Source organism: Crotalus tigris, unplaced genomic scaffold, assembly GCF_016545835.1.
Source record: "Crotalus tigris isolate CLP2741 ecotype Arizona unplaced genomic scaffold, ASM1654583v1 scf7180000017710.2780689, whole genome shotgun sequence".
In the NCBI taxonomy this organism is placed as follows: domain Eukaryota; kingdom Metazoa; phylum Chordata; class Lepidosauria; order Squamata; family Viperidae; genus Crotalus; species Crotalus tigris.
In genome coordinates, this window is record NW_024096582.1 from 1,648,051 (window position 1) to 1,670,417 (window position 22,367).

Genomic DNA, 22,367 nt, shown 5'->3' on the forward strand with positions numbered 1-22,367 from the left:
GCTTTATCAAAAGCAAATCCAGTGTTACAAACACAATTTATCTATTTGGAAGCATAATCATATAGGAACAACATAAGTATTTTTGGAACTGTGCAACATCTTAAAAAACCTACTTTCTATTTTCAGATTTTTTTTAACTATTTGAATACTAATGAGAGAGAGAGAGAGAGAGAGAGAGAGAGAGAGAGAGAGAAAATATATATGTGACACATGTTTGTTTACAAGGTTATCTCCCCTTGATTTTTACGCTTCACTTAATTAAAAAAGATTTAGTCATCCAAATCTAAGTTCATATTTTTAGCTATATTTTCTTTTTTTCTTTGCCTATTGGAAACTTCCCTTCATGAACTGTCTTGGAATTGGCGTATTTAAATTCCTATGTTAAGGGAGAAATCCCATGTTATTGCGGTTTGAAGTATTTTGGACAAATATGAAATTCCTTATATATTAGCTAGTAGGGGGGGTATAGCAAACAATACCATGAGTTCATTTTTACTACTACCGGCATTTTTTAAACAAATATACAGAACTAAGTTATAATCATTACATAATTCAGTACACTTGTTCCTGAGATGTGATCTTGCAGTATTGCTCTATTTTGGACAAAAGTTATTTCAATATTTCATTCTCAAAGTCTCACTGGTTTCTGCAGATATTCTTATTCTGCTAAATTATGTACCAATGGTTTGTAAATTAGCACAAGAACAATGGAAATTGATACGTTATGTGTTTATATCATAAACAAATAATATACAAAGCTGGAAGAATGACTGTTGTTTGTTAATCATTTCATGGTCTAAAGAACTTAACTCAGTGGCTCTTTGTAAGCTATAAAGAAGCACTGAGGAATTGGACCACATTATAATTGATACCTGAACAAATCTTTGATCACCTATCATCCCATCTGGGGAATTATTTAAAAATTTGGCCTGCATGCACTAATTTATATGTGCAATATCCTACTGTTATATTGCTTAGTAAATTGACTTAAAATTAATAATTCAGTTGTGAAATAAATATGCAAGTACAGTAGCTCTGATTAATAAATAAGATATATATTATGTGTATTTTTTCTACTTGGATATAAAATTTTAATGACACAAAATTATAGGTGTAAACTTTATGTCTGTATATCTGTCTCCCTATCCATATCCATTTTGGGGGGAAAAAACTTGAACACCATGAAACTAGAAAATAGCATCATTTTATTTTTATCTTACTGACCAATGCAGAAAACTTTGTGTGCATTTGCAAGAGGAAATTTAGATTGGCTGAGAAACACTATTAAATTATTTGGGGAGAGGGGGTTGAAGAAGCAGGGGAAAGGGGTGTATCTGGTAACATATGCTTTTTATTACTTCTAAACCATATAAACTAAGGCAGACCTGTAATTAAAAGTCTGGAAAGAATTTCAGAAATTGTGATTTCTATATATTACTTAGGAAATACTACTGGCTTAGTAAAACTATTTATTATTTTCAACTCAGTATCTTGATTGAAAATTAGAATAGAATAGAATAGAATAGAATAGAATGGGATCTTGGAGGTCTTCTAGTCCAGCCCTCTGCTCAAGCAGGGGAATCTATACCATTTCAGACAAGTGACTGTCTAGTCTCTTCTTAAAAACCTCCAGTGATGGAGGGCCCACAATTTCTTAATAACACTATATATGACCCTCTTTTGCTACAAGTCCTAATACTGGATTTATGTTAAGAGCTCAAGAAAGATATTTGAGCTGATTCCTTTTTTATCTATAATTTACATATCATTTGATTCTTATTTACTTTAATGGTGAGGTTCAATTGCTTTTAATTTTCCATGTACATAATTTCATTGAGGTCTATTTTTTACCAAATTAAGAATTATACATCAGATAACTTTATTCATTTTTACGTTACAAAAATTATCATAAATTGTTCCCACCAAAGTATGTATATACGTTATCTATCTATCTATCTATCTATCTATCTATCTATCTATCTATCTATCTATCTATCTATCTATCTATCTGCATGTTTGTTTGTGTATATTAAAGATTACTAAAGTAATGCATTTGCTCAAGAAAAGGTAATCTCAATCTGCAGTAAGATTTCTATCGCAACAGTTCCGCAGCTGTAAATTCAAATAAACAGGTAATGCATCTTCTCATCTACTGTATAGTACAGTTTATATGGTATTGTTGACAAATGGGGATTACTATCAGCCAGCAAAGGGAAAAATATATTATGTACTGTTGGGCATATTCATTAAAATCAGGGACAGAGAATGGCAAATACACTGGCAGAATGGCTTGCTTTCAGACATAATATTTCTCAACATCAATAGAATGGCCTTTAATTATCACCATAGTTCAATAATAAACAACACATTGTACAGACCTGCACAATACAACAAAATACATTTTAGCTTTAGGATTTGCCCTTATAAAGTAATTAAATATCAAAATGTTAAATGGAAAAATAACAGTTTTCCACAAATGCAGTTAATTGTATGCCATATCTGCAAAACTCTGTGGAAGAAAGGCACACAATACAATTATGTGTTTTCAGCAAAGAATTAAAACCATATTTGGTAACTTATCTTTATGTATAGAGTATGTTTATGTTTTTTAAGTGCCAGTTTTGCCTTATATGACTGTTTCCAGTTTTAATAAAACATAAAAAGTTAATTGGCTATTACTGGAAAAATAGATATATATATATTATTAAGATAATAGATAATTTGTCTACTGGTTAAGGCACAGGACAGAATATTGGGCAATTTGATAGTTTATGTATTTCAGTTCACCTCTATGACTTCTGATACTCAGTGTAACTATTTACTGTTATCTAAAGCACTTTTATCTTAAATTAAAATTGTAATGGGGTTTTGTATGAATATAGGGATGTTTGTAGAAATAGAAAACATTTAAAATTCAGCCTAGGCACAACACAGGGAAATAAAATATAATCAAGACCCATTTAAACTTGCCACTGTGGTTAAGCAATATATTTCAGTCACTGATATTAACATTCATAGAAATATTCATGGATTTAATCCTAATGTATTCAAGATTCACTCTATTCTTCTTAATGTTAATAATTTTCAATATAAAATACAAATGCACCTTAACAGTTTGACAACCACCATATATCTGTCCAAATGTACTATTTCTAAAGGATTTTCCTCCCAGACTCTGGAGAATATGAAGAGAACAGAGATTACAAATAAACGAAGGTGTTTTATAGTGAATCAGACCCAACTATTTTTCTAATTGAGTTGAGATCTCCAGGCCCTAACCTTTAAATTCTCTCCTGAACATGTAGCATTCTGCCCCCCTTGCTATGGGTCTAATCAAATAATCCCTTTTAAGATAACAATGCTCACTCAATGTTTGTATTGCTGCTGTTGCTGTTATTATTATTTTTCCTTCAAAGAATAATGTGGCAAAATGTGACTGCACAGGTGGTGTCAAATATTTAGCACATGTAATATCACTTCTATGTGAGTTGCCTTTGTTGCCTGTGTGCTGGTTATTCCTTTTAAAGCCCTTCATAGTTTGGGACCAGGTTGCCTAAGGGACCATCTTCCTCCAGTAGTTTTTATTCATCCAGTTCTGTCCGGCAAGTTGGGCAAGGAATCTTAGTTGGTGGTATTAGGAAAGGTATCTTCTCTACTTTAGCCACTGCTCTCTGCAACATTCTCCTCTCAGGACTGAGGATCATCTAGCCCTGTTGGCCTTTCATAAGGGCTTGAAGACTTGGCTTTGTGTCAGGCCTGGGGCTACGGGGGTAGGTGCTGGGGCTCCGGGGGTGCGAAGGGTCCTGGGGCTCCGGGGGTGCAAAGGATCCTGTTTTCTGGCTATATTGATGTCTATGACAATTTTTTGTTGGCAGCTATATATATTATATATTACATACACAAACTATTACCAATAAACCATAGCACAACCTGCTGGCATTTTTTTCTAAAAGCAATTTTTTAAAAGAAAGACCAAAAAAGGTAATCATTCTTCATTGCATTACCAAATCTATGGTCCCTGGAGCCCAAATTATATTCCTTAAAGTTCCAATCCACACATAGTATAATAATTTAGCAACTATACAATTAAAACTTTTAAAATAATAGGATTATTTATTTATATCTCTTATTTCTAGATGACTCATCTCTCTCTCTTTTTTTTTTTTTTTTTTTACAAAAATTGTCTTTCTACAGGCTTTACGGTTCGATTGGTTTGCAAGGAAAACAGCATCATTTCACTCTTAACCCTATTTTAAAATTTTAGCACTAATCAACCACTTTACTTAAAATGTGCTAAAAATTTACCAATACATTTTCAAACTATAAATAGCACTTTCCTGCATTCTGACTGTTATAAATTTCCATTTTACTACTGACTCTTAGTAGGTGTAAATATTTGAAAGGGGAATGAAATAAAAATTAAGATGGAATCGACTTGATAAGCAGATGGTACTTACTTCACTGATCTAGTAAATTAAACATTGATACAGTGCTTGTCATTTACTCGTCATTTCATCCTTGCCTCAACATAAAGCAAGTACATTTTGCAAATAGGTAAGATCTTACTGTGCCAATGCTTATTGTGAGTGCAAAGAGATTTACAGCCTGAACTAGCAGGTAAATAAACAGCTTGTGCAATGGAGTGGAATTAAATATCCAGCCACAGACAGAAAGCCAATGCTTTACAAATGAGAATGCTTGGGCTCAGCTGCCAAAGGCATCTACATGAAGCTTCTTAAGTACTATTACTCACCAATCTCTCCAGATGCAGTTCTCCCCATCTTAAGTAGTTCCTTCTAGTTTTGCTTCTGTATTAGGCATGAGGAATGCATTGCAGCAACTCTATGGAAAAGCTTAAGCTATAGAGAAGCCACAGAAACCTTGACTGATTCATATAAAATTGACCATGTTTTTCTGAATCTTAAATAGTACTTACCTACGTAAGCTTCCTCTTCCACTGGCAAACGCAGTGACATGCAAAGGTAAGTATCAGACTATATGGAAGGACAGAAAAAGTAGAGTATGTAAAATGTTAGAGCTTTTTTCTTCAAAAGTTAAAAATACAAGAGGAAATAATAGTATCTCTAACTGTTTTGAAGTATAGTCAAATAATAAAAATAATTTAGCTGACAAAATGATAAAACACACTTTTCTTTTAATTCCCTACCTAATAATACCTTTGGTTATTTTTTACCTGACCAGGGATAATACATGTATATATGAAATCCAACTACATTAATCAGTGAAAGCTAGAATCGATTCTTTACGGCATTATCCTTTTCAACCACACTATTAAGCCAATTCCAGAAGCAGGCAACAAGCACACATCACATATACAGTAATATTCATCTGTTTAACTGAATATTAAACATCCAGGTGAAGCAATGTCAGATTATACCTGCAGTAGTTAGTATTGTAATTCTGCAATGAGACTAAGCAAGCAGATATCCTTCTATTATGACAAGGAAAGGTAGGCATCATATTGTAATAGACTGTAAAGCATATAATGGCATATAATCAATCAATTCATTAAAAAGCAATTTTCCATATAAATATTTGGACATAAATGTAGACAAGTCAAAACAATATCACATTATAAACTAAATATAATTCAAAAGCTTTCTGAAGAATATATACTTCAAATATATTCAGATCAATAGTGCTTCAAACCAAAATACATCTTCTTAACCTACCACTTTGTACTTTATCTACTTTTTTACAAGCAATAATGAGGTAAAGCTGTACAGAGAATATATAAACTGGAAATCCTTAATGGTGTCAGTAACAGTGAAAATTAATCAATAGAATACTTTCTATTGTAAGCGCTGGGAAAATTATTTAAACCAGACATGGTTTAGCAACAGTCACTGCATACTAGAACATGACAATCCTGAACTGATTATTTCAATGATCCCAGAAAACATAGCCAGCAATAATATATTCCCTCCATATATTACTGTATTAGTTTTCTATAATACAATCAACTTTTGCTTCTAAACAAAGAAAATGTGCAAGGAAAATAATTGATGAATAATAATGACAATGGCAACAGCAAGATATTTCATAACTTTTACAGATTGTTTGATAATATTACCGCAACTATATTTTGTAAGAGTTCTGTTAATACTAAATGGCAGTTTATAAATCAAGCTTCATAAAATCATAATCTCTTGCATTAAAGGTCTTTTAATAAACAATATTTTCTAACAAAATGAAATATATTGTTATAATTTAATTTCATAGTTTTATATTTTCTGCTGAACATTTTAAAATTATCTGAATCTTCAGATATTAAGTTTCAATTTCCAAATTGCTAAAGCAAGTTCATTATTTATTTTATATAATATACATTTCCTTGGTTAAAATAAAGTTTTCCTGAGTTTATTTATTTAAAAATTTAAAAATGTTGATCATATGCAAAAGTACATAATTCCTCTGTTACTTTTCCATACACATACTTCCAGATGTAAAAATACATATACTGCAGTTCTTTATTATATTCTATTTCAGAGTGGCAACTTCAAGTAACTTATATGTTGTTTTCTAGTTTCCCAAAGTGCATAAATAAACAATTTACTGCAGTATAATTCTCCCTAATTCATCAATTCAAAGTAAATAATTTACACGAAGAAAGAGAACTTTAATGATTATACAAAGACTCATTGCTCTTTATCTTTCAAACTGTCAGGGGCTGACAGTCATGCATGCTAATGGATACAGTCCTATTAATACAAAAATAAATGAGCAATGAAAATGTCAATTGCTCTGCAATCTACTGTCATTATTTCATATCTTAGTCTACAAGCAAATATTAATGGCTTGGGAGTGGTTGCAAACATACAAGTTGAACTGCCTAATTTCTTTAAAACACAATCACCTAAATAATTAAAACTGAATAATGAAAATGGAAATTTCTTTTTCCTTAAATTTCTCCTTCTACATCCAGTATAAAAAGTTGTTTTTAGCATCCAAAGATTATTTTAACATCAAATGATTAAATCATAGGTAATTCAAAGATGCTAATGGTATGGTTGCTTTAACATATTTTTATATGGATCCCACAAAGAAGGGCAGTCTGGGTAGAAAGCTCTTCAAAAGATCTAATAACTAAGAAAAAAAATACATTATTGAAGACTGAAGACAAAGAGACATACTACAGGTACCCCAAATTATAGTTATGCTGTATTCACCCCATAAATGATTATTACAATTATCTTTCATCTACATGATGCTATAGATTGGAGAAAGATGATTTATTTGGGCCTCATCATGTTTTTGTTGTTATCATCATCATCATCATCATCATCATCATCATCATTATTTTAGCTTATATAAGCAGCATATTTGTTGCCAAACTTATGTTTTCTATGTATCATGAAAACTACATCATGGTCATGTACAATTTAAATTCAAACAGGTCATGTACAATTTAAATTTCATATACTATCACCATATAAATTAGTTTGAAAAGGATTCATTTTCCAGTTATATACTGTATATGCCTTAAAATTATATTAGCTCTATACCACAGATCACATCACAGGATAAAACTAAAATGTAAAATGCAAATCATATGCTTTGAACTGACAGCAAAGAACTGTAGTACAATTATAAGGTTGATGCAAGAAAATATCATTCTACCTTTGCTAGAGGTAAACCTACACTAAGGTTTTCCTTATTCTTTAAGATATCTTACATCACAATGGAAGAGATTTCTCTTCTAATTAAACCCTTTAATTGATGCACCAGCATATTTATCAATCTGAATTCTGTCAATATTTCACAGATTATAATAGATGCTGCATTTTTCAGTGTCATATTACTTCCATCAAACCACAAAAATTAAACAAAGTACCTAGAAGGCTAAATATGGTGAAAGTCGGATTAAATCCTAAAAGGTTCATTTACAGAAGTCCCTTAAAGAGGTGTTCACAGAATCTGATGAAATGATAAAACTAGAATAATGATGCAAGTTCCATCCTTTGTAGAGGTACATGGATACTTCTAAATATTGCAGCTTTACAGTGTCAAGAATATCAATGTGCTGCAAAGGCTTCCACATTCTATAGTCTTTAGGCAAGAAAAAGATAGTAATTTTTTAGATGAAGGTGTCAAGGTTGAATTGCTAAGATGCTTGCTAACCTCTGTCGCTACTCAACTTGCCATATAAACAGGGGGGAGGGAGAGCCTGGGAAAGAAACAGTTTCAAGAAGCCGTCCACAGACTGTGAGACCCAAGGTCACAAAAGCAGGTGATATGATTGGGCAAAGTGAACATTTGGTGGGTGGAGGTCATGAAAAGTTATTGTTAACTAATCAGATTTTTGCATTGAAAAATTAGAGTTGATTCTGCTTCTTCAGTGCCAGATGTGTATTCAATAAAGTTTATCTCTTATGGCATTTCAAGACCATAAAGCAGTGTTTCTCAACCTTGACAATTTTAAGGCATGTGGACTTCAATTTCCAGAATTCCACAGCCAGCATTGTTGGCTGTGGAATTCTGGGAGTTGAAGTCCACATGCCTTAAAATTGTCAAGGTTGAGAAACACTGCCATAGAGTTTCTTCGATATTGAATTGACTAGCTGGACTGTTTACAGAAAGTTTATCACAATCTTACTCTTGCTTTAAGCAACAGGATGAGAAAGAAATTTAATAAATATGTTGAACTTGCTTCTCCTTCCATATCACATTCAACTGTGGCTAAGAAGAAGCAGAAAGCATTCAACATCTGTATGTACATTTGAAGTGTATTTTGAATTAAACTCCGATCTACAATTAGCCCTCAATCTAATATGCTGCTGGGCAATTGCAAATCACAATGCCATAAAGAGTCCCGCTTAATATTTATCAAGGTGATCCACTGGAGACATGAGAACATATGACTGACTTTCCATTTTTAACAGCCGTCCATAGTGGATACTGGGAAGAATTAAAAAGGTTTGTTGTTTCAAAGAAAAACTTTTTTCTTCCAGTAGCCCTCCTTAACGATCACTTTTCCTGAAACCATTAGTATCAGAAAACCATTGCTCTCGGGCAAACTTCCTAGGTGATCAAGGAATTAAACCTCCCAATTTCCTTTCATGCCAGCAGGGATTTTTATAATCAATGTTTCTTACAGACAAAATGAGAAAGCTTTATTGGTCTCTCTCTCTCTCTCTCTCTAACACATAAAACTAAATGATGGTAAGAGCAAGCAGTTGACTGAGTGAAAGATAATATTCCAATGATTTTTTTTAACTAAGCAAATGCCAAAACATAATTATGGTGAGAATGAATCTATTAAATTATATCACTGCTTTGAAGATCCTTTATCACTGAAGATCTTTACAAGTAAGCCTCAACTTACAGCCACAACTGAGGCCAAAATTTCTGTTACTAAGCAAAACAGTGGTTAAATGAGTTTCTCTCCTTTTATGACTTTTCTTGCCACAGTTGTTAAATGAATCACTGCAGTTGTTAAATTAGTAAAACGGCTGTTAAGTGAATCATTGCTTCCCCATTGATTTGCTTGTCAATGGGGAAGCAAAGCAAAGCAAAGATGATCACATGCATTTAGGATACTGCAACTGTCATAAATACACGCCAGTTGCCAAGCCTCCGAATTTTGATCGTGTGATCATGGGGATGCTACAACAGTCATCAGTGTGAAAAATAGTCATAAGTAACTTTTTTCAGTGCTGTTGTAACTTTGAATGGTCACTAAATGAATCATTGTAAGTTGAGGACTATCTGTACTTCACTATCTGTTCTTCTTCCTGAAAAATAAGAATGAACTAGCTGAGAGAGGCAATCTGGGTATCAGAATTCTTAACCAGACATCTCAAAGATTAACTTCCCCAAAACCAACATGATTAAAAATAACTTCTATTACTAATACTTATTTTGCTGCACAGTGCCATCTACCACACCACTGTATATACTGTACTTATCATAATCCCTTACTTTATTAAAGAGCTGAGGTTAGGGTAAATAACCTAGCAAAGCATAGCATTCCCAGAAGAGTGCAATCTGTTTTGGGGTGACTAAGATGGCCACAACCACACTGTTTCAATCACTGCCTCTTATAAGCCTCATGTAAATCCTTCCACTCCTGAGAGGACCTGCCCTAATTACTCACAAGACTGGAGGATGTTAAAAAGTTAATTCTAATCATAAATTGAAACCTCAACTTTATTAAAATGAGACTTGTTATGTAATTCACATTTCAACCTGGCAGCACATTCATACACCTGCAAATTCTTTTGTGTGTTTCGATTTCTGGGAAGGAAAAAACTGCCTACAGTAGGGACCATTTTAGCTGAGTATTTGCTTTACATTTTTTCTAGCCATTAGGATGAAACAGATGGTTCTAATCATAGTTTCCAGGAAATGATCCCCAATAACTAGATCACTTGCTTTTCTCCTGTTTCTGAATGAGCTAACTGCAGTGACTCATCTTTTCTATTGCTGAATTTTTTGTCATAAATCTAAAGGTGGGGGGGGAATAGGAAAAAATTCTATTAAGAGAGTTAAACAAACAGTTCTACAATAATTCACAATATGGTCCTATGTATATTTACTGGATGTAATGCAGAGTTGATCTTTAGAACATACTTCTTAAATATGTGTTATCTGAGGTTCTCTACACTATAAAGCTCGTTGTCCATGACATGGGAGGAAGAGTGAGCTAATCAAGACACATAATAGTTCTTTAACTATTTATATATACTGTAGCTTTTCTAAGCACATATTTGAATGTTGAATTATCTTCACAAACAATTTATTTTATATATAACTCATGAAAGACATGTATTTGGTTAATGATATTTAAGTCGGTCTTAACTGAATGGTGCACTGGTAGCAAAGTTTAATGTATTGCCTTATGAATTTTTAGGACACCAAAATCACTTGTAATTGGCTCAATAACAGGAGGTACCAGTTTATACAGACTGATCCAATAATGACAGCATTTGTATAAAGGCTATAATGTGAAAATATACTGCAAGTAAGTTTCACAGCAGCTGCCAGATCGTTGCTGCTAAGTCCAATGATACATGAAATATTCCAGTTGTTTCATCGGGATCTCACATGCTGCTGCATATTAGCTGCCAGTTTTGATTATCAGCGGTCATCTACTAGAATGACAGAGGACTGCTATCCTTGCACTTCCAGCAGATGTGTTATATAGCCAAAGCTTACAGCTTCAGCCATCTGTTAGACTCAAGTCCTGAAGAGACAGAAAAGCTACTTCTATTCTGCTTGTTACTAGCAGAAATCTTTGAAACACAGCCATAAAATCTAGTAGCAAATTGTCAGGCCACTAGGAAGACCAGATTAGGAAATCAAGTCCACAGGAAAGCTATAACTACTTTTACTGAAATTGGTTAGCCCGCAATATTTGCAAAAAACTTACAAGTCTTCTTAAGTTGTCCCATCTCCTCCTCTTCTGCCTCCCCCTCCTTTTTAGTTATTTAAAAGATTTATATAACCTCCCATCTTATAACCAACTTTGGGCAGTTCCCAATCAAAAGTATAAAACAAAATAAAATTATAATAAAACTATAAAACTAAACACATTAAGAACAACAAAAATCTGGCACCAAGTCATATAGTTTCTAATCTTAGTATGAGGAGGAAAAGCTGCTACAGAAAAGACATATTTAGTAGTTCATTGAATTATAGAAGTCTCTCTCTGAGATGCTTTTAAATGTGACTTTGTCTTAAGTTTCTGTGGACTGGCAGTGATGGTGGCAGCAGTGGCAGGTGGGAGGGGATGCCTTCGTGCATGTGCACACCAGTTATGCATATGGAGTTTCCCACACATGCCCACCGCTTGCACGGCCCAGTTCCCAATAGTCCATGGACCAGTAATGATCCACGGACCAGGTGTTGGGGACCCCTGTCCTAGACAATAGACCCTGCATACCTATGTTATGATCATCTTCCTTACTCTCTCCGTATATGCAATTTTGTGAAATGTATTTATTAACACACGGACATTTTTTTTACTGTATTCTTTCACAAAAAAATAGCAAATTAAAAAAATATAACACTAGTTTATTAAATCATATTGTTCAAAATGGATTGGTAATGAACTTCTCACTTGATAATTTTAAAGTTTGCTTTGTACACTTTAACTCCAGTATTTTAGTTCTGTCTTGAAAAGCCTACCATAGAAGACTTCGACCTACCTCAGGTAGGAATGATCTCATATATCCCTGGTCACTTACAAATTAACTGGAACTGACAGAACAAGGAGTTACAGACAGAACTAAGTTGACTCCATGTATCCTTAGAAATTCCTTTACGTGTTCTAAAGTAAATATTTAAAAAAGGATTATTCTAAATATAACTGCCAAGACAGATGTTGAATTCATTAAATCAACTGGTAGTAAAAACTACCTGTGCAACACAGAACTTATATTATGTTTACTGTACTCTAGACACTAAAAGCTACAATGTTGTGTGAATTTAGAGCTTATGTTGGGTGCGCTTCAGTCCTCAACTATGGCTTTTAAATATTTTTTAACCTGCTCCCACAGAAGAGTTGACATTTATTTATTTTTATCTCACCTTTATTATTTTTTTAAATAACTGAAGATGGTAAAGATACCTCATACTCCTTCCTCCTCCTATTTTTCTCACAAAACCCCTGTGAGCTGGGGGGGGGGCAAAGTCACCCAGATGGCTTTCTGGCCTAAGACAGGAGTAGAATTCACAGACACCCAGTTTCTAGCCTGCTGCCTTAACGACTAGGCCAAACTGGCTCTCAATTTGGGTTGATATAGCCTTCTGTATGAAACTAGCAACTCCTTTACTGTCTATTCTTCCTCTACAGAGATGACATTAGTGAAGGTATGTGTTGACTGTTAAAAAATATAAGCCTGCGGGGGGAGGGGGGAAGCATGAGAAAGAAACTAAAGATTGTTCCATTTTAATTTTCTTTGGTATAAGAGAGAGGAAAAGAGAAATGTTGTTAGGACTTTCAAGGTTGATATCAGCCCTTTGGGATAGGCCAGATCAAAATAATAACCCCCAAATAGTAGCATTTTATTGATACAGAGTATTATGAAGAATCTTAAAAGCCCTGCTTTAATTTCTTTCTCACACATTTTTGCTTTCCTGAGTTCTGCTCATGTTTTACTAACAGACACCACATACTTTTTCTGTGCTCTACAGTTCATCCAATTTCATATTACTATTGTTGCAACAAACAGATACAAAAAATATCACTTATTTCAGGAAATACTGTTAGAACATATAAACATCTAAGGGCCAAGATATAGGCCTTTTCTAAACATGGCTGCTTATCACAGAAGACAACTTCTGAACTTCCCAATAAGACAGACAACATTGTACGTGTCCTGTTTGTGTTCCAATCACTTCCCTAAAATAGTTGACACATATTTCACATTTAATTCTCCATTGGCCCTCTGAGAAAGGCCATGTCATGAAATAGATACTACAGGGATTCCAGGATTCTTACTTTATTGTGCAGAATATAACAGAATCTTAAAAGCCTATAATTTTTCTGTCTCATTTTATACTAAGCAAAATCAAGGTAGGCTTATCTTGAGTTTCCTTATCCTATTTCCTTCTATCTCTGTATTATATTGTAAGATGCCCAGAATCATTGTATTAGTAAGACGGGAGGCACAGAAATCCAATAAATATATATATATAAATCTCTGGTCTGGATAATCCCTTGTCCAATTCCCCCTCAATGGCTTTATTATAGCTTTTCTAAATTAGCTCTAAATTCCTTAACATTCCTTTATACCAAATTCTTTTGCACTATATTTTCTTGTTTAAAATCCTTACTTATTCTTCACTATCATCTTTCACTACCAATTCAGTATCCCTACACTCCCAATACTTCTATTAGCCTCTAGAACTGCCTCTCATATTTTTAGCAATCTCTCTTCAACCTTATAACTATCCCGTTAGCACTTCTAACTTAACTGATATACTATTGGTAACAGTAGTATATTAGTTATCTGACACTTCATTGATTTATCTAATCAACTTTTTCAAGCTGTAACAAGGTGTTTGGTAATTGTACATTTAAATTTTAATAATATCCAGTATGCATTAATATTCCCTTTAAATAAGTATATAACACACATTTTTGCATCACTAGGCCCAATATTGTTTATTTGATATGTGATGTTGGTTATTCGGGCATGCTCAGATTACACAGTTGATGGGAGACATACTGTAACAATTGCCTGGAGCAAATTTATCTTGGCTAGAACTACTGTATAAAACGTTCAATGTTTGTAATACAGGATTGTACAATGTAAATGTAGAATTGCTCAGAAGCCATCAAAACAAACTTGTTCTTTTAATTAATATTGTCATTTCTCTATTTTCAGAGACCCCAGAAAACAAACCCTGAAAACAGTAACAGCAACTATGACAATAATCAGCTCCCTGTGAAATCTGTCTTGAAGTCATTTCAAAAGAGATGTACCAAATCATGCAATTCATTTTCTTAATGATTTTATTTTCTGTAGATAAATAAGGTATAAGTTAGTATTGTCCATTTGTTTTTACCTCTTTAGGAGTCACTCCAGGCATACGAATATCCAGTGCAAATTCTGATAAACCTAGTGGAACCAGCTCCCTGGTGCTACCAAGACATTCATTGGAATTAGATTTAGTAGCATCTTTATACCTAAAAATTAATAGGAAATTTGAACATTATAATAACACTTGTTATTTAAATACATATTTTATTGGCTTGTAAGATTTATCTAGATGTTCTATTAACTCCCATTACTGTTTTTAAACTTCAAAAATATCCCTTTTATAGCAAAATGGATTAGCCACCAGCTCACCTATTAGCTAATATATTATGGCCATGAACAGATGTATAGATTGCCATGTATAGTTGAAAAGGAGAAAGGTATAATTTGAGAGGAACGCTTACAAATTATTAAAATTCTGATCTGTTAGTTAATCAAGTTAACATTATAAATGTACTAATAAATAAATTTTATGTTGCAATAATACACTAACCAATTACAATACATTTATGCATAATGCATTATCATGCCAATTCAAATACTAACATCTATCTGTATCTAGTGTAAAGTTTGAAGAGTCTAAGAAAAAGTGCTTGAATTTCAATTCACAGAATATACTAGCAAACTATTGTTTAATCTCTTGTACTTTTGCCTAATAAATTTAATCATAATTTTTACACGGAATAGTCTAGAGACAGCTACATGGAAAATACGTTTTCAAATTAATGATAACAGATCCTCGATATGATATAAAATATATACATACATACATATATACATACATATGTACATTGCACATATAGCCATAATGTCTTACAAAGGAAAAAAAAGAGTAAGTTTGTTTTAAGAATTCATCCTGAAACAGATATGTTACAAAAGATTAATCTAACAAGCTATAGATGCCTGAAACCTTTAAAAGAGCTATTCAAACTCAAGAGGAAAAAAAGTCACCACAAGTTTCCATTAAAAAATTATTCAACTATAATTCAACCACTGTTATTATAATTACGTACCCAGGAAAAGCAGTGAACATTTCAATGAACATTTCAAGCATTCAGTGACTAGCATAAACAACTAAATTCTTCCAAATGAGTTTATTGTTGTTTACCATTAGAGGCTATTGTTTAAATCATGTAACACATTTATCAACATTGACTCTGAAGTGAAGCAGCAAATACTGATAAATAACACAAAATGTCTCTAAATCACTCACCTCTTAAAGGCAGAAAGAGGGCTTCTGAAAGCCCAACAGCTGTTTTGAAAAATAAGGAACAATATTAGCAAGTTGTTAACAAGGCCAGCCATGTCCACCCTGCTGTTCATGACCCTATTATGGCAGCAGGGAAAGGGCAGCGCAGCTTTATCGGCTCTGATCCTGACAATTAGGCAGTGGCACAACTATCCATTTTCTTCTTCATTATGATGTTCTCTGCAGGCATCCTACAGCATTTGACAGACCATCTGTCTCAGAAGGTGATATGTTTTAAATCAGAAAGATATGCCAATACTGTCTTGTCTTCATTCGAAGTGATAGAAATGGGGGGGGGGGAATTGCAGGTGGTACTAAAGAGATATTTCTTTTGGAGTATTTTTGTCCAATGAAAAGAAAGTAAGGATCACTGCTCCAGAGTTTTCTTAAGTCTGCTGTCAAATCTCCAAGACTCTGTTGTCAGTCCATTCCACAATGAAAAAAGCTCCTAGCGGCATCACAGAAAACCTAGGTCACTCATGATTCAAAACCTGTAAAAATAGAAGCAATGGATGACTAACATGTTATGTATTTATTTCTTAGGAAATTGCTATTAAAGCTTTTTCAGACATTAGGTATTTTACAAGCTTCAATTCAACTCACAAAAAGTTTTACAAGCTTTGTTGATCTACTCTGCGTCTTTAAACATTACATAGCAATTCTCAAGTCTGAGGTGTGAATATGTCTATCTGTCTATCTATTTATTGCTACATCTATAAGTATATACAAACATTTTTTGTGAATGCAGTAGTCTATTAAATTAATCTATCAATTTCCCGCAAGCATTCAAGTGACAGGATTTGTAAAACTAAAATCCATTCGGTTCTAGCTCTCTACTTCTGAAAAATCTATAAGCTGAATTTGAAATGAAGCATATTTTCCCCAATTCTTTCTATCTTTGTACACTTTAGAGCATGGATATGCTTAGCATTCTACATATAATATTAAAAAAATATAATTTAAGAAAAAATGTGTGAGGTGTCTATTCTTCCAATCTAGAAGCTAAAAGCAGGCAGCAAATAGGTATAATGTCTTACAGATTTTTAGGCTATAATTGTGCAAATGCTTTCAGCAAATTAAGTTGCGAGAGCTGAGTGTCTGTAGTTTCTAAATATCCATTATTTTCTTTATATTTCCCTTGGCCCATTTCATTTCAATTTATGATACAGTGTATTAATACTTTATTGTTATTTCTACTACAGCAATTACTTGGCACTCAAAAAAAGCTAACATATACATTATTCCTAGAAAAACAGAAATATTCAAAATAGCTAGTATTTAATAATACCATATTAATTTTTTATGAAATATGTTATTACAATTATAAACATGATCTTGAAATATGCCTTCCACATTCATAGAATTATATCTGCTTATGATTATATATTCAATTTTAACTAACAAATAGGCATATTAAAAACACAAACAAAATGTGCAAAAGATTAAAAAAAAATCACATGCCAAGGTTAAGTTTCATTAACAGTGTTTTCATTATTTATGAAATGCCTGAATTATATTAGGCTGAACAAGTAACAACAAATATTTTTCAGGAAAACTTTCTGTGAGAAGGTAAATAGAAATGAATAAAAGGAAGCAAGACAAAATAAGGAATATAATCACAAAATTACATGATGCTTTTGGTTAATTAGATCTGTGCTTTGGCTTTGTGCTAAGACATGGTTCTGACAGAAACTTCAAAGAAAAGAAGAAACAGGATAAGGTCAAGCAGAAAGCCTAGACAACTATTTTGATGTTTTAGAAGTCAAAACTGCACATCAAGGGCTGAGTAAGCACTAAGAGGAAAGACATCTGAAGCATCTCTTTCTGAATCATTCAACTGAACTGGAAGCTGCTCCAGGCTATTTCTGCATACACGTGCATGGCTAGCCACTTTGCTTTGCATCTTTCCCAGCAAAACAAAGTGACATCACTTTTAGTATACTTGTGGAGACAATAACTCAGCATCAGGAATAAAAAAAATACCCCTAAACTAATTTTATCAGGTTTTCTTCCACCTGGCTACTGTTTTCAGATATTCTTCTGCAACGGTTTGTTCATATTTGGAAGTATGTATAGCTAGTCCGCATCCTTTCCATTAGGAAGTCAGTTCCAATAAACTGTGCATAAAGTTACCATTTTGATAGTAGGCATTTGTTTCTTTAAGAAACTTTCCTAAATATTTGAATTTCTATATGTCGCTTTTCAGTCACAAGCTGCACTGCAGACCACAGAGCTGATCCAAACTGCATTTTAATTTGAGAATTTAATTTGGGAAGTGTGCATCAGAATCCCTCTTTAAGGGAGATGCATGGTATAGAAATACGAAAATAAAATGAATGAATGAATGAATGAATGAATGAATGAATGAAACAAACAAACAAACAAACAAGTGGTCTTCCCTAGGCCTATTTATATATCCCACCTTGCATCCCTTCTCAATCACTCTAAAATATATGAAATGTTCACTTTTGGAGATGAAACTGACACTGACTTTTAAAAGCATACAGTATTTTCTGCTTATTGGTGCACTGTAAACCTGTACTCTTTAATTTCTCTTGAGAGAATTTCAGACTGCGCAAAGAGCTTTTGAATGGTTATGCAGTGTTGCAGACTGCTCATATAGTAAAAGTAATAAAATTATACTGCTATGTGCATGTTATATTCCATTGCCCAAATCATACATATTCAAGAACTGATCCATCTAACAAAGAGCACAATACTGATTAACAAGGCAGCAAGACTCTCATGACATATTTGAGTTTTTGCAGACCACAATGAAATCACTCAGGTATGACATACATGTCAAAAAGTAATGGAATTAGGTTTTACTTTTCAATATATTGCTAAAGAAACTGGCAAAGTGGCTCTATGAAAGTAATACATTTTATTTAGTTAATAACATCCTTAAAGAATTATGTAGTTAATGCTATATAAAATATAACTTAATACTTAAATCATTAACATAAGAAATGTTTAATGCTGCTAGCATTTAATATTCTGGAGGCCAAAATATATCTTTGTATTAACAAAGCACTTATGCTACCATTGCCAGAAATAATTTGTAACAAATTATTAAGCTAAGTTTCTGCAGAGAATGATATGTCAGGAGTCTAATATATCCTAAAATGTATTTATCTTCTCAGACTGATATTATTAATATGTATATCTATCCTGCATGTGTAACCCTTTGATTTTATAACATTTTGAAAAAAAAATTAAACAAGAAATTAATTTGTACAAAGAATACGCATATTTCTGAAGTGTCCAAATGTTGCCTTTCAAAATTCTAAAAATAAGCAAGAAGTATGTAATGACATCAGACATTCTTTTCTCCTTACTTAATAGACAATTCTCAAGCAGAGAATTGTTCCCTCTCCTAAAATCCAGCATATACGGAATTGTAAAAATATCCAGTGTCATCATCAGCAAAAAGATTTTCCCAACCTCTTGATCACTCTGTGAGTTGAGAGTACAACCCTTAGTCAGAGTTCCTACCCAGTGGGGAATTGTATTCTGAGGAAATGCTTAGAGGAAAATAGGTTAGGAAAAATTAAAATAGGCTCTTAACTTCCTTAATATTCTGGAAGCACAAAGCAGGACACAACCATGAATGCTTAACACTACGTGTACTTTCTAGTTATTCATTTGCAACTTACTATTCATTATTCATACATTTCCTTAGAAAATGTCACAGTCACACAGATTCCCCAGTAGGATGAAGATTATCCAGATGAAATCTAGCATCACACAATATATTTCCACTAGCACAGTGAAACATTATTCTCCTATGTAGGAGCTCCTATGTAATATACTAAAATCTTGTATGGGTAGATTAGTAGGTCTTATTGAGGATCTGGGGGTCTTGATGCATGTTTTTACATTATGAGGTAAATATGTTTCCTCTGATGGAAACATAATAGTAAATTTTACTCTCAACAAAAGCAGCAGTGTTGTAACTAGCAGTATAAAAGGTGTATAAAACAAAGGTTACTACACAATTAGAACTTAGACAATAGCTTTGATTATGAACTTTCTAGTGGCTGCAATACTGTATTCTATTTCTCGTAGGAAAAAGGAACACGCTATAAGGGATGAGTTCTGTTTGAAGCAATACCATCTTGAAATTTTATTGTAAGAAAAGTTCCAGCTCTGCATAGAAATGCTAGTTCATTTTAAATGTAGCTCTGTAAGTCTAATTTTAATATTTCACAAAAGGGTTTTGCATAGGACTATAGAAACTGATTGTTTAGAAAACTGCATTGTAAGAAAATAAAGCCTTCATACTATAAAAAGAGAAGCACTAATCAAATCAAAGATATGTTCCATGAACCTTTTATCTCAAATAATGCAGTGAATGAAGGATTTTAAATGGACAGGGGTTTTTTTTCCAATCTTCCATAGCACGAAGAAATTACACTGTTGAAAAATCTGAAATACAGCACTCTCCTGGCCTAACACACAAGATAAATATCCATGAATACATCCATTTGATTGGAAGACAAATGTCTGGGGAAACATCACAAATTTAGTTAGTTTACATAAAAAGCAGCTGAAACAATAAAAATGTTCCAAACATACAACACAGTAAATTGTAAATCTCATTTACAGTACAGTCTTTTTAAAGCAGAAATATGTTAAGGAAGAGAATTGCACTACAGCTAATTATCTGGTCTGCAAAACTCCAGATAACCAGTGGATGGCAACAAAAATGCTATACAACATAAATGTGTGTTCACATTTTGTGGTAATAAGATTTTTGTAGGCAAGATATGGTAGACCTAATAAAACAAAGATTGTTCTAGAGAACATTAGTTCTCTTACTTCCAGCTCATTGAATCCAAAAAGCTTTAATATGATTAGACTAGACCAGTGGTGGCGAACCTATGGCCAGAAGGGGCACTCAGAGCCTTCTCTGTGGGCACGCATGCCATTGCCCCAGTCCTGCCTCCCCCCGTGCCCCCTCACCAGCAGCCCCTCTGGAGGAGACTCACTCCCCGTGCGCGGCCCGCACAGAGCAGCGCAGCCAAGGACATGGCAGCCAGGCAACTGGACCAAAACTCCACCCTCACACCCTGTTGCACGCAGATGATTCTGCAGGGTGCAGGCGGAGAGCATGACCGACATGGCGCTACTGGACTGCCTGGGCTGCATGGGGCGTGGAGACGGTGGGTGGCCCTGCAGTTGGGTGGGGCAGGGAGTGGGGTGGGGGTGCAACAGGAGGCGGGGTGGTTTTTGGGCACTCAGTCTCTAAAAGGTTCACCATCACTGGACTAGACTATGGAAACATTTCAAAAACAGGGTTAATGTATTTATTTATCATTTTTTAAAAAAGAAATGAGGACTAATGGATTTAATGACTTAAAAAAAGATGAACTGAGCTGAAGATATTTCTGGAATAGTTAACAGGGACAGGAAATTATGGGTTTGTTAATATCTGTTGAAAAGAAACCAGAAATCATCTACTTTAGTTTCCTTGGTTGTTTCTTTCTCTTTTTTATTTATTTTATTTATTTATTTTATGAGACTTATATACCGCTTTAAGTGCAAGCATTCTCTTTTTTGTTTTCCTTTTTTTCTTTTGCAGTTGATTATATTTTTTTTCTCTTTCATTCTTCCTTTTCTTTATTAGATTTGTTTTGTACTAATGAAAAAATATATTTAATAAAAAGAATTATGATATAAAAAGTTTTGTTGTTCTAGCTTTCTATTCTCAGACTTTATTGTGAGGAGATAATCCTGACTAATTTATATCTGCTGTGACAAAGCAGGAAAAATTTAGAAATTTGGATGATTTTTTAAAAAAAGAGTTGGATAAATAGTCTCTGGATACCCTGGGTCAACAAAAGGGAGATTAAATTGCTAGTAACTGCAGTATAGAAAAACTTTTCATGTTTGCCCATCAAGATAGTAGAACATGCAAAATAGACTGAACTTAGTGGATAGATAAGCTTGTTTTGAAAGTCACTTTCTTTGTTTACTTTCTTCTGCGCAGAAACTAGCCTGAGATCCTTACCATTCAATACAACTCTACATGGTTCTCTGAAAGTAAGTCACTTTTAATATTACATATGGCAAGAGGTTTAAAGAATTCCATTAATTTATATTGAGAAAGTGACTGTACCTTACGAAGTCTGAAAAAATCTAGACAGTTACTAGGTGGCAGCAGAGAATCAGAAACCCTAACCGAGACATACAGACCTATAAAGAAAACAAACATGCTTTGACTATTGAAAGTCTATAAAACAGTATCCATCAACCAAGAAAAAGAGCATAATGTAACATCTAGGAACAAGATGACACTGAATTACTGTACCTGGCTAGGGACAATGTATTCTCAATAGCTTATTCTGTGTACTTAGATAATGGGATTTAATGGTGCTTGAGAACAATGCTGAAATTTAACTCAAAGATGCACATAGGAAAAAAAAGAAGTCCATCAAATTTCAGGAACATTTTGCACTTAGTTATGAAGTTTATTGAAGCTTCAGTGTTCAAAACTTAGTATTTTCTTGTGCTTTTGTGTATTTTACATAACTTCATTAATTCATATAAATGTATTTACATTCTGATAAGATCAAAGCTTTTCTTGACATTTGGAGCAAAAGAACAAC

General features: G+C 33.4%; 1 protein-coding gene across 6 annotated transcripts in view; it reads right to left on the reverse strand.

The window, feature by feature from the left end:
- PAM (peptidylglycine alpha-amidating monooxygenase) overlaps positions 1–22,367 on the reverse strand; it is a 155,739-nt gene that overhangs the window by 76,935 nt on the left and 56,437 nt on the right. For all 6 annotated transcript variants that reach the window (XM_039338635.1, XM_039338633.1, XM_039338629.1 and 3 more), the window contains exons 2-4: positions 15,721–16,247; positions 14,536–14,656; positions 4,937–4,994 (exon numbers count right to left, since the gene is read on the reverse strand). In XM_039338635.1, the coding sequence (XP_039194569.1) occupies positions 4,937–4,994; positions 14,536–14,656; positions 15,721–15,830 (289 nt within the window). In that variant the 5' untranslated portion in view covers positions 15,831–16,247. The remainder of the gene's footprint in view (positions 1–4,936; positions 4,995–14,535; positions 14,657–15,720; positions 16,248–22,367) is intronic.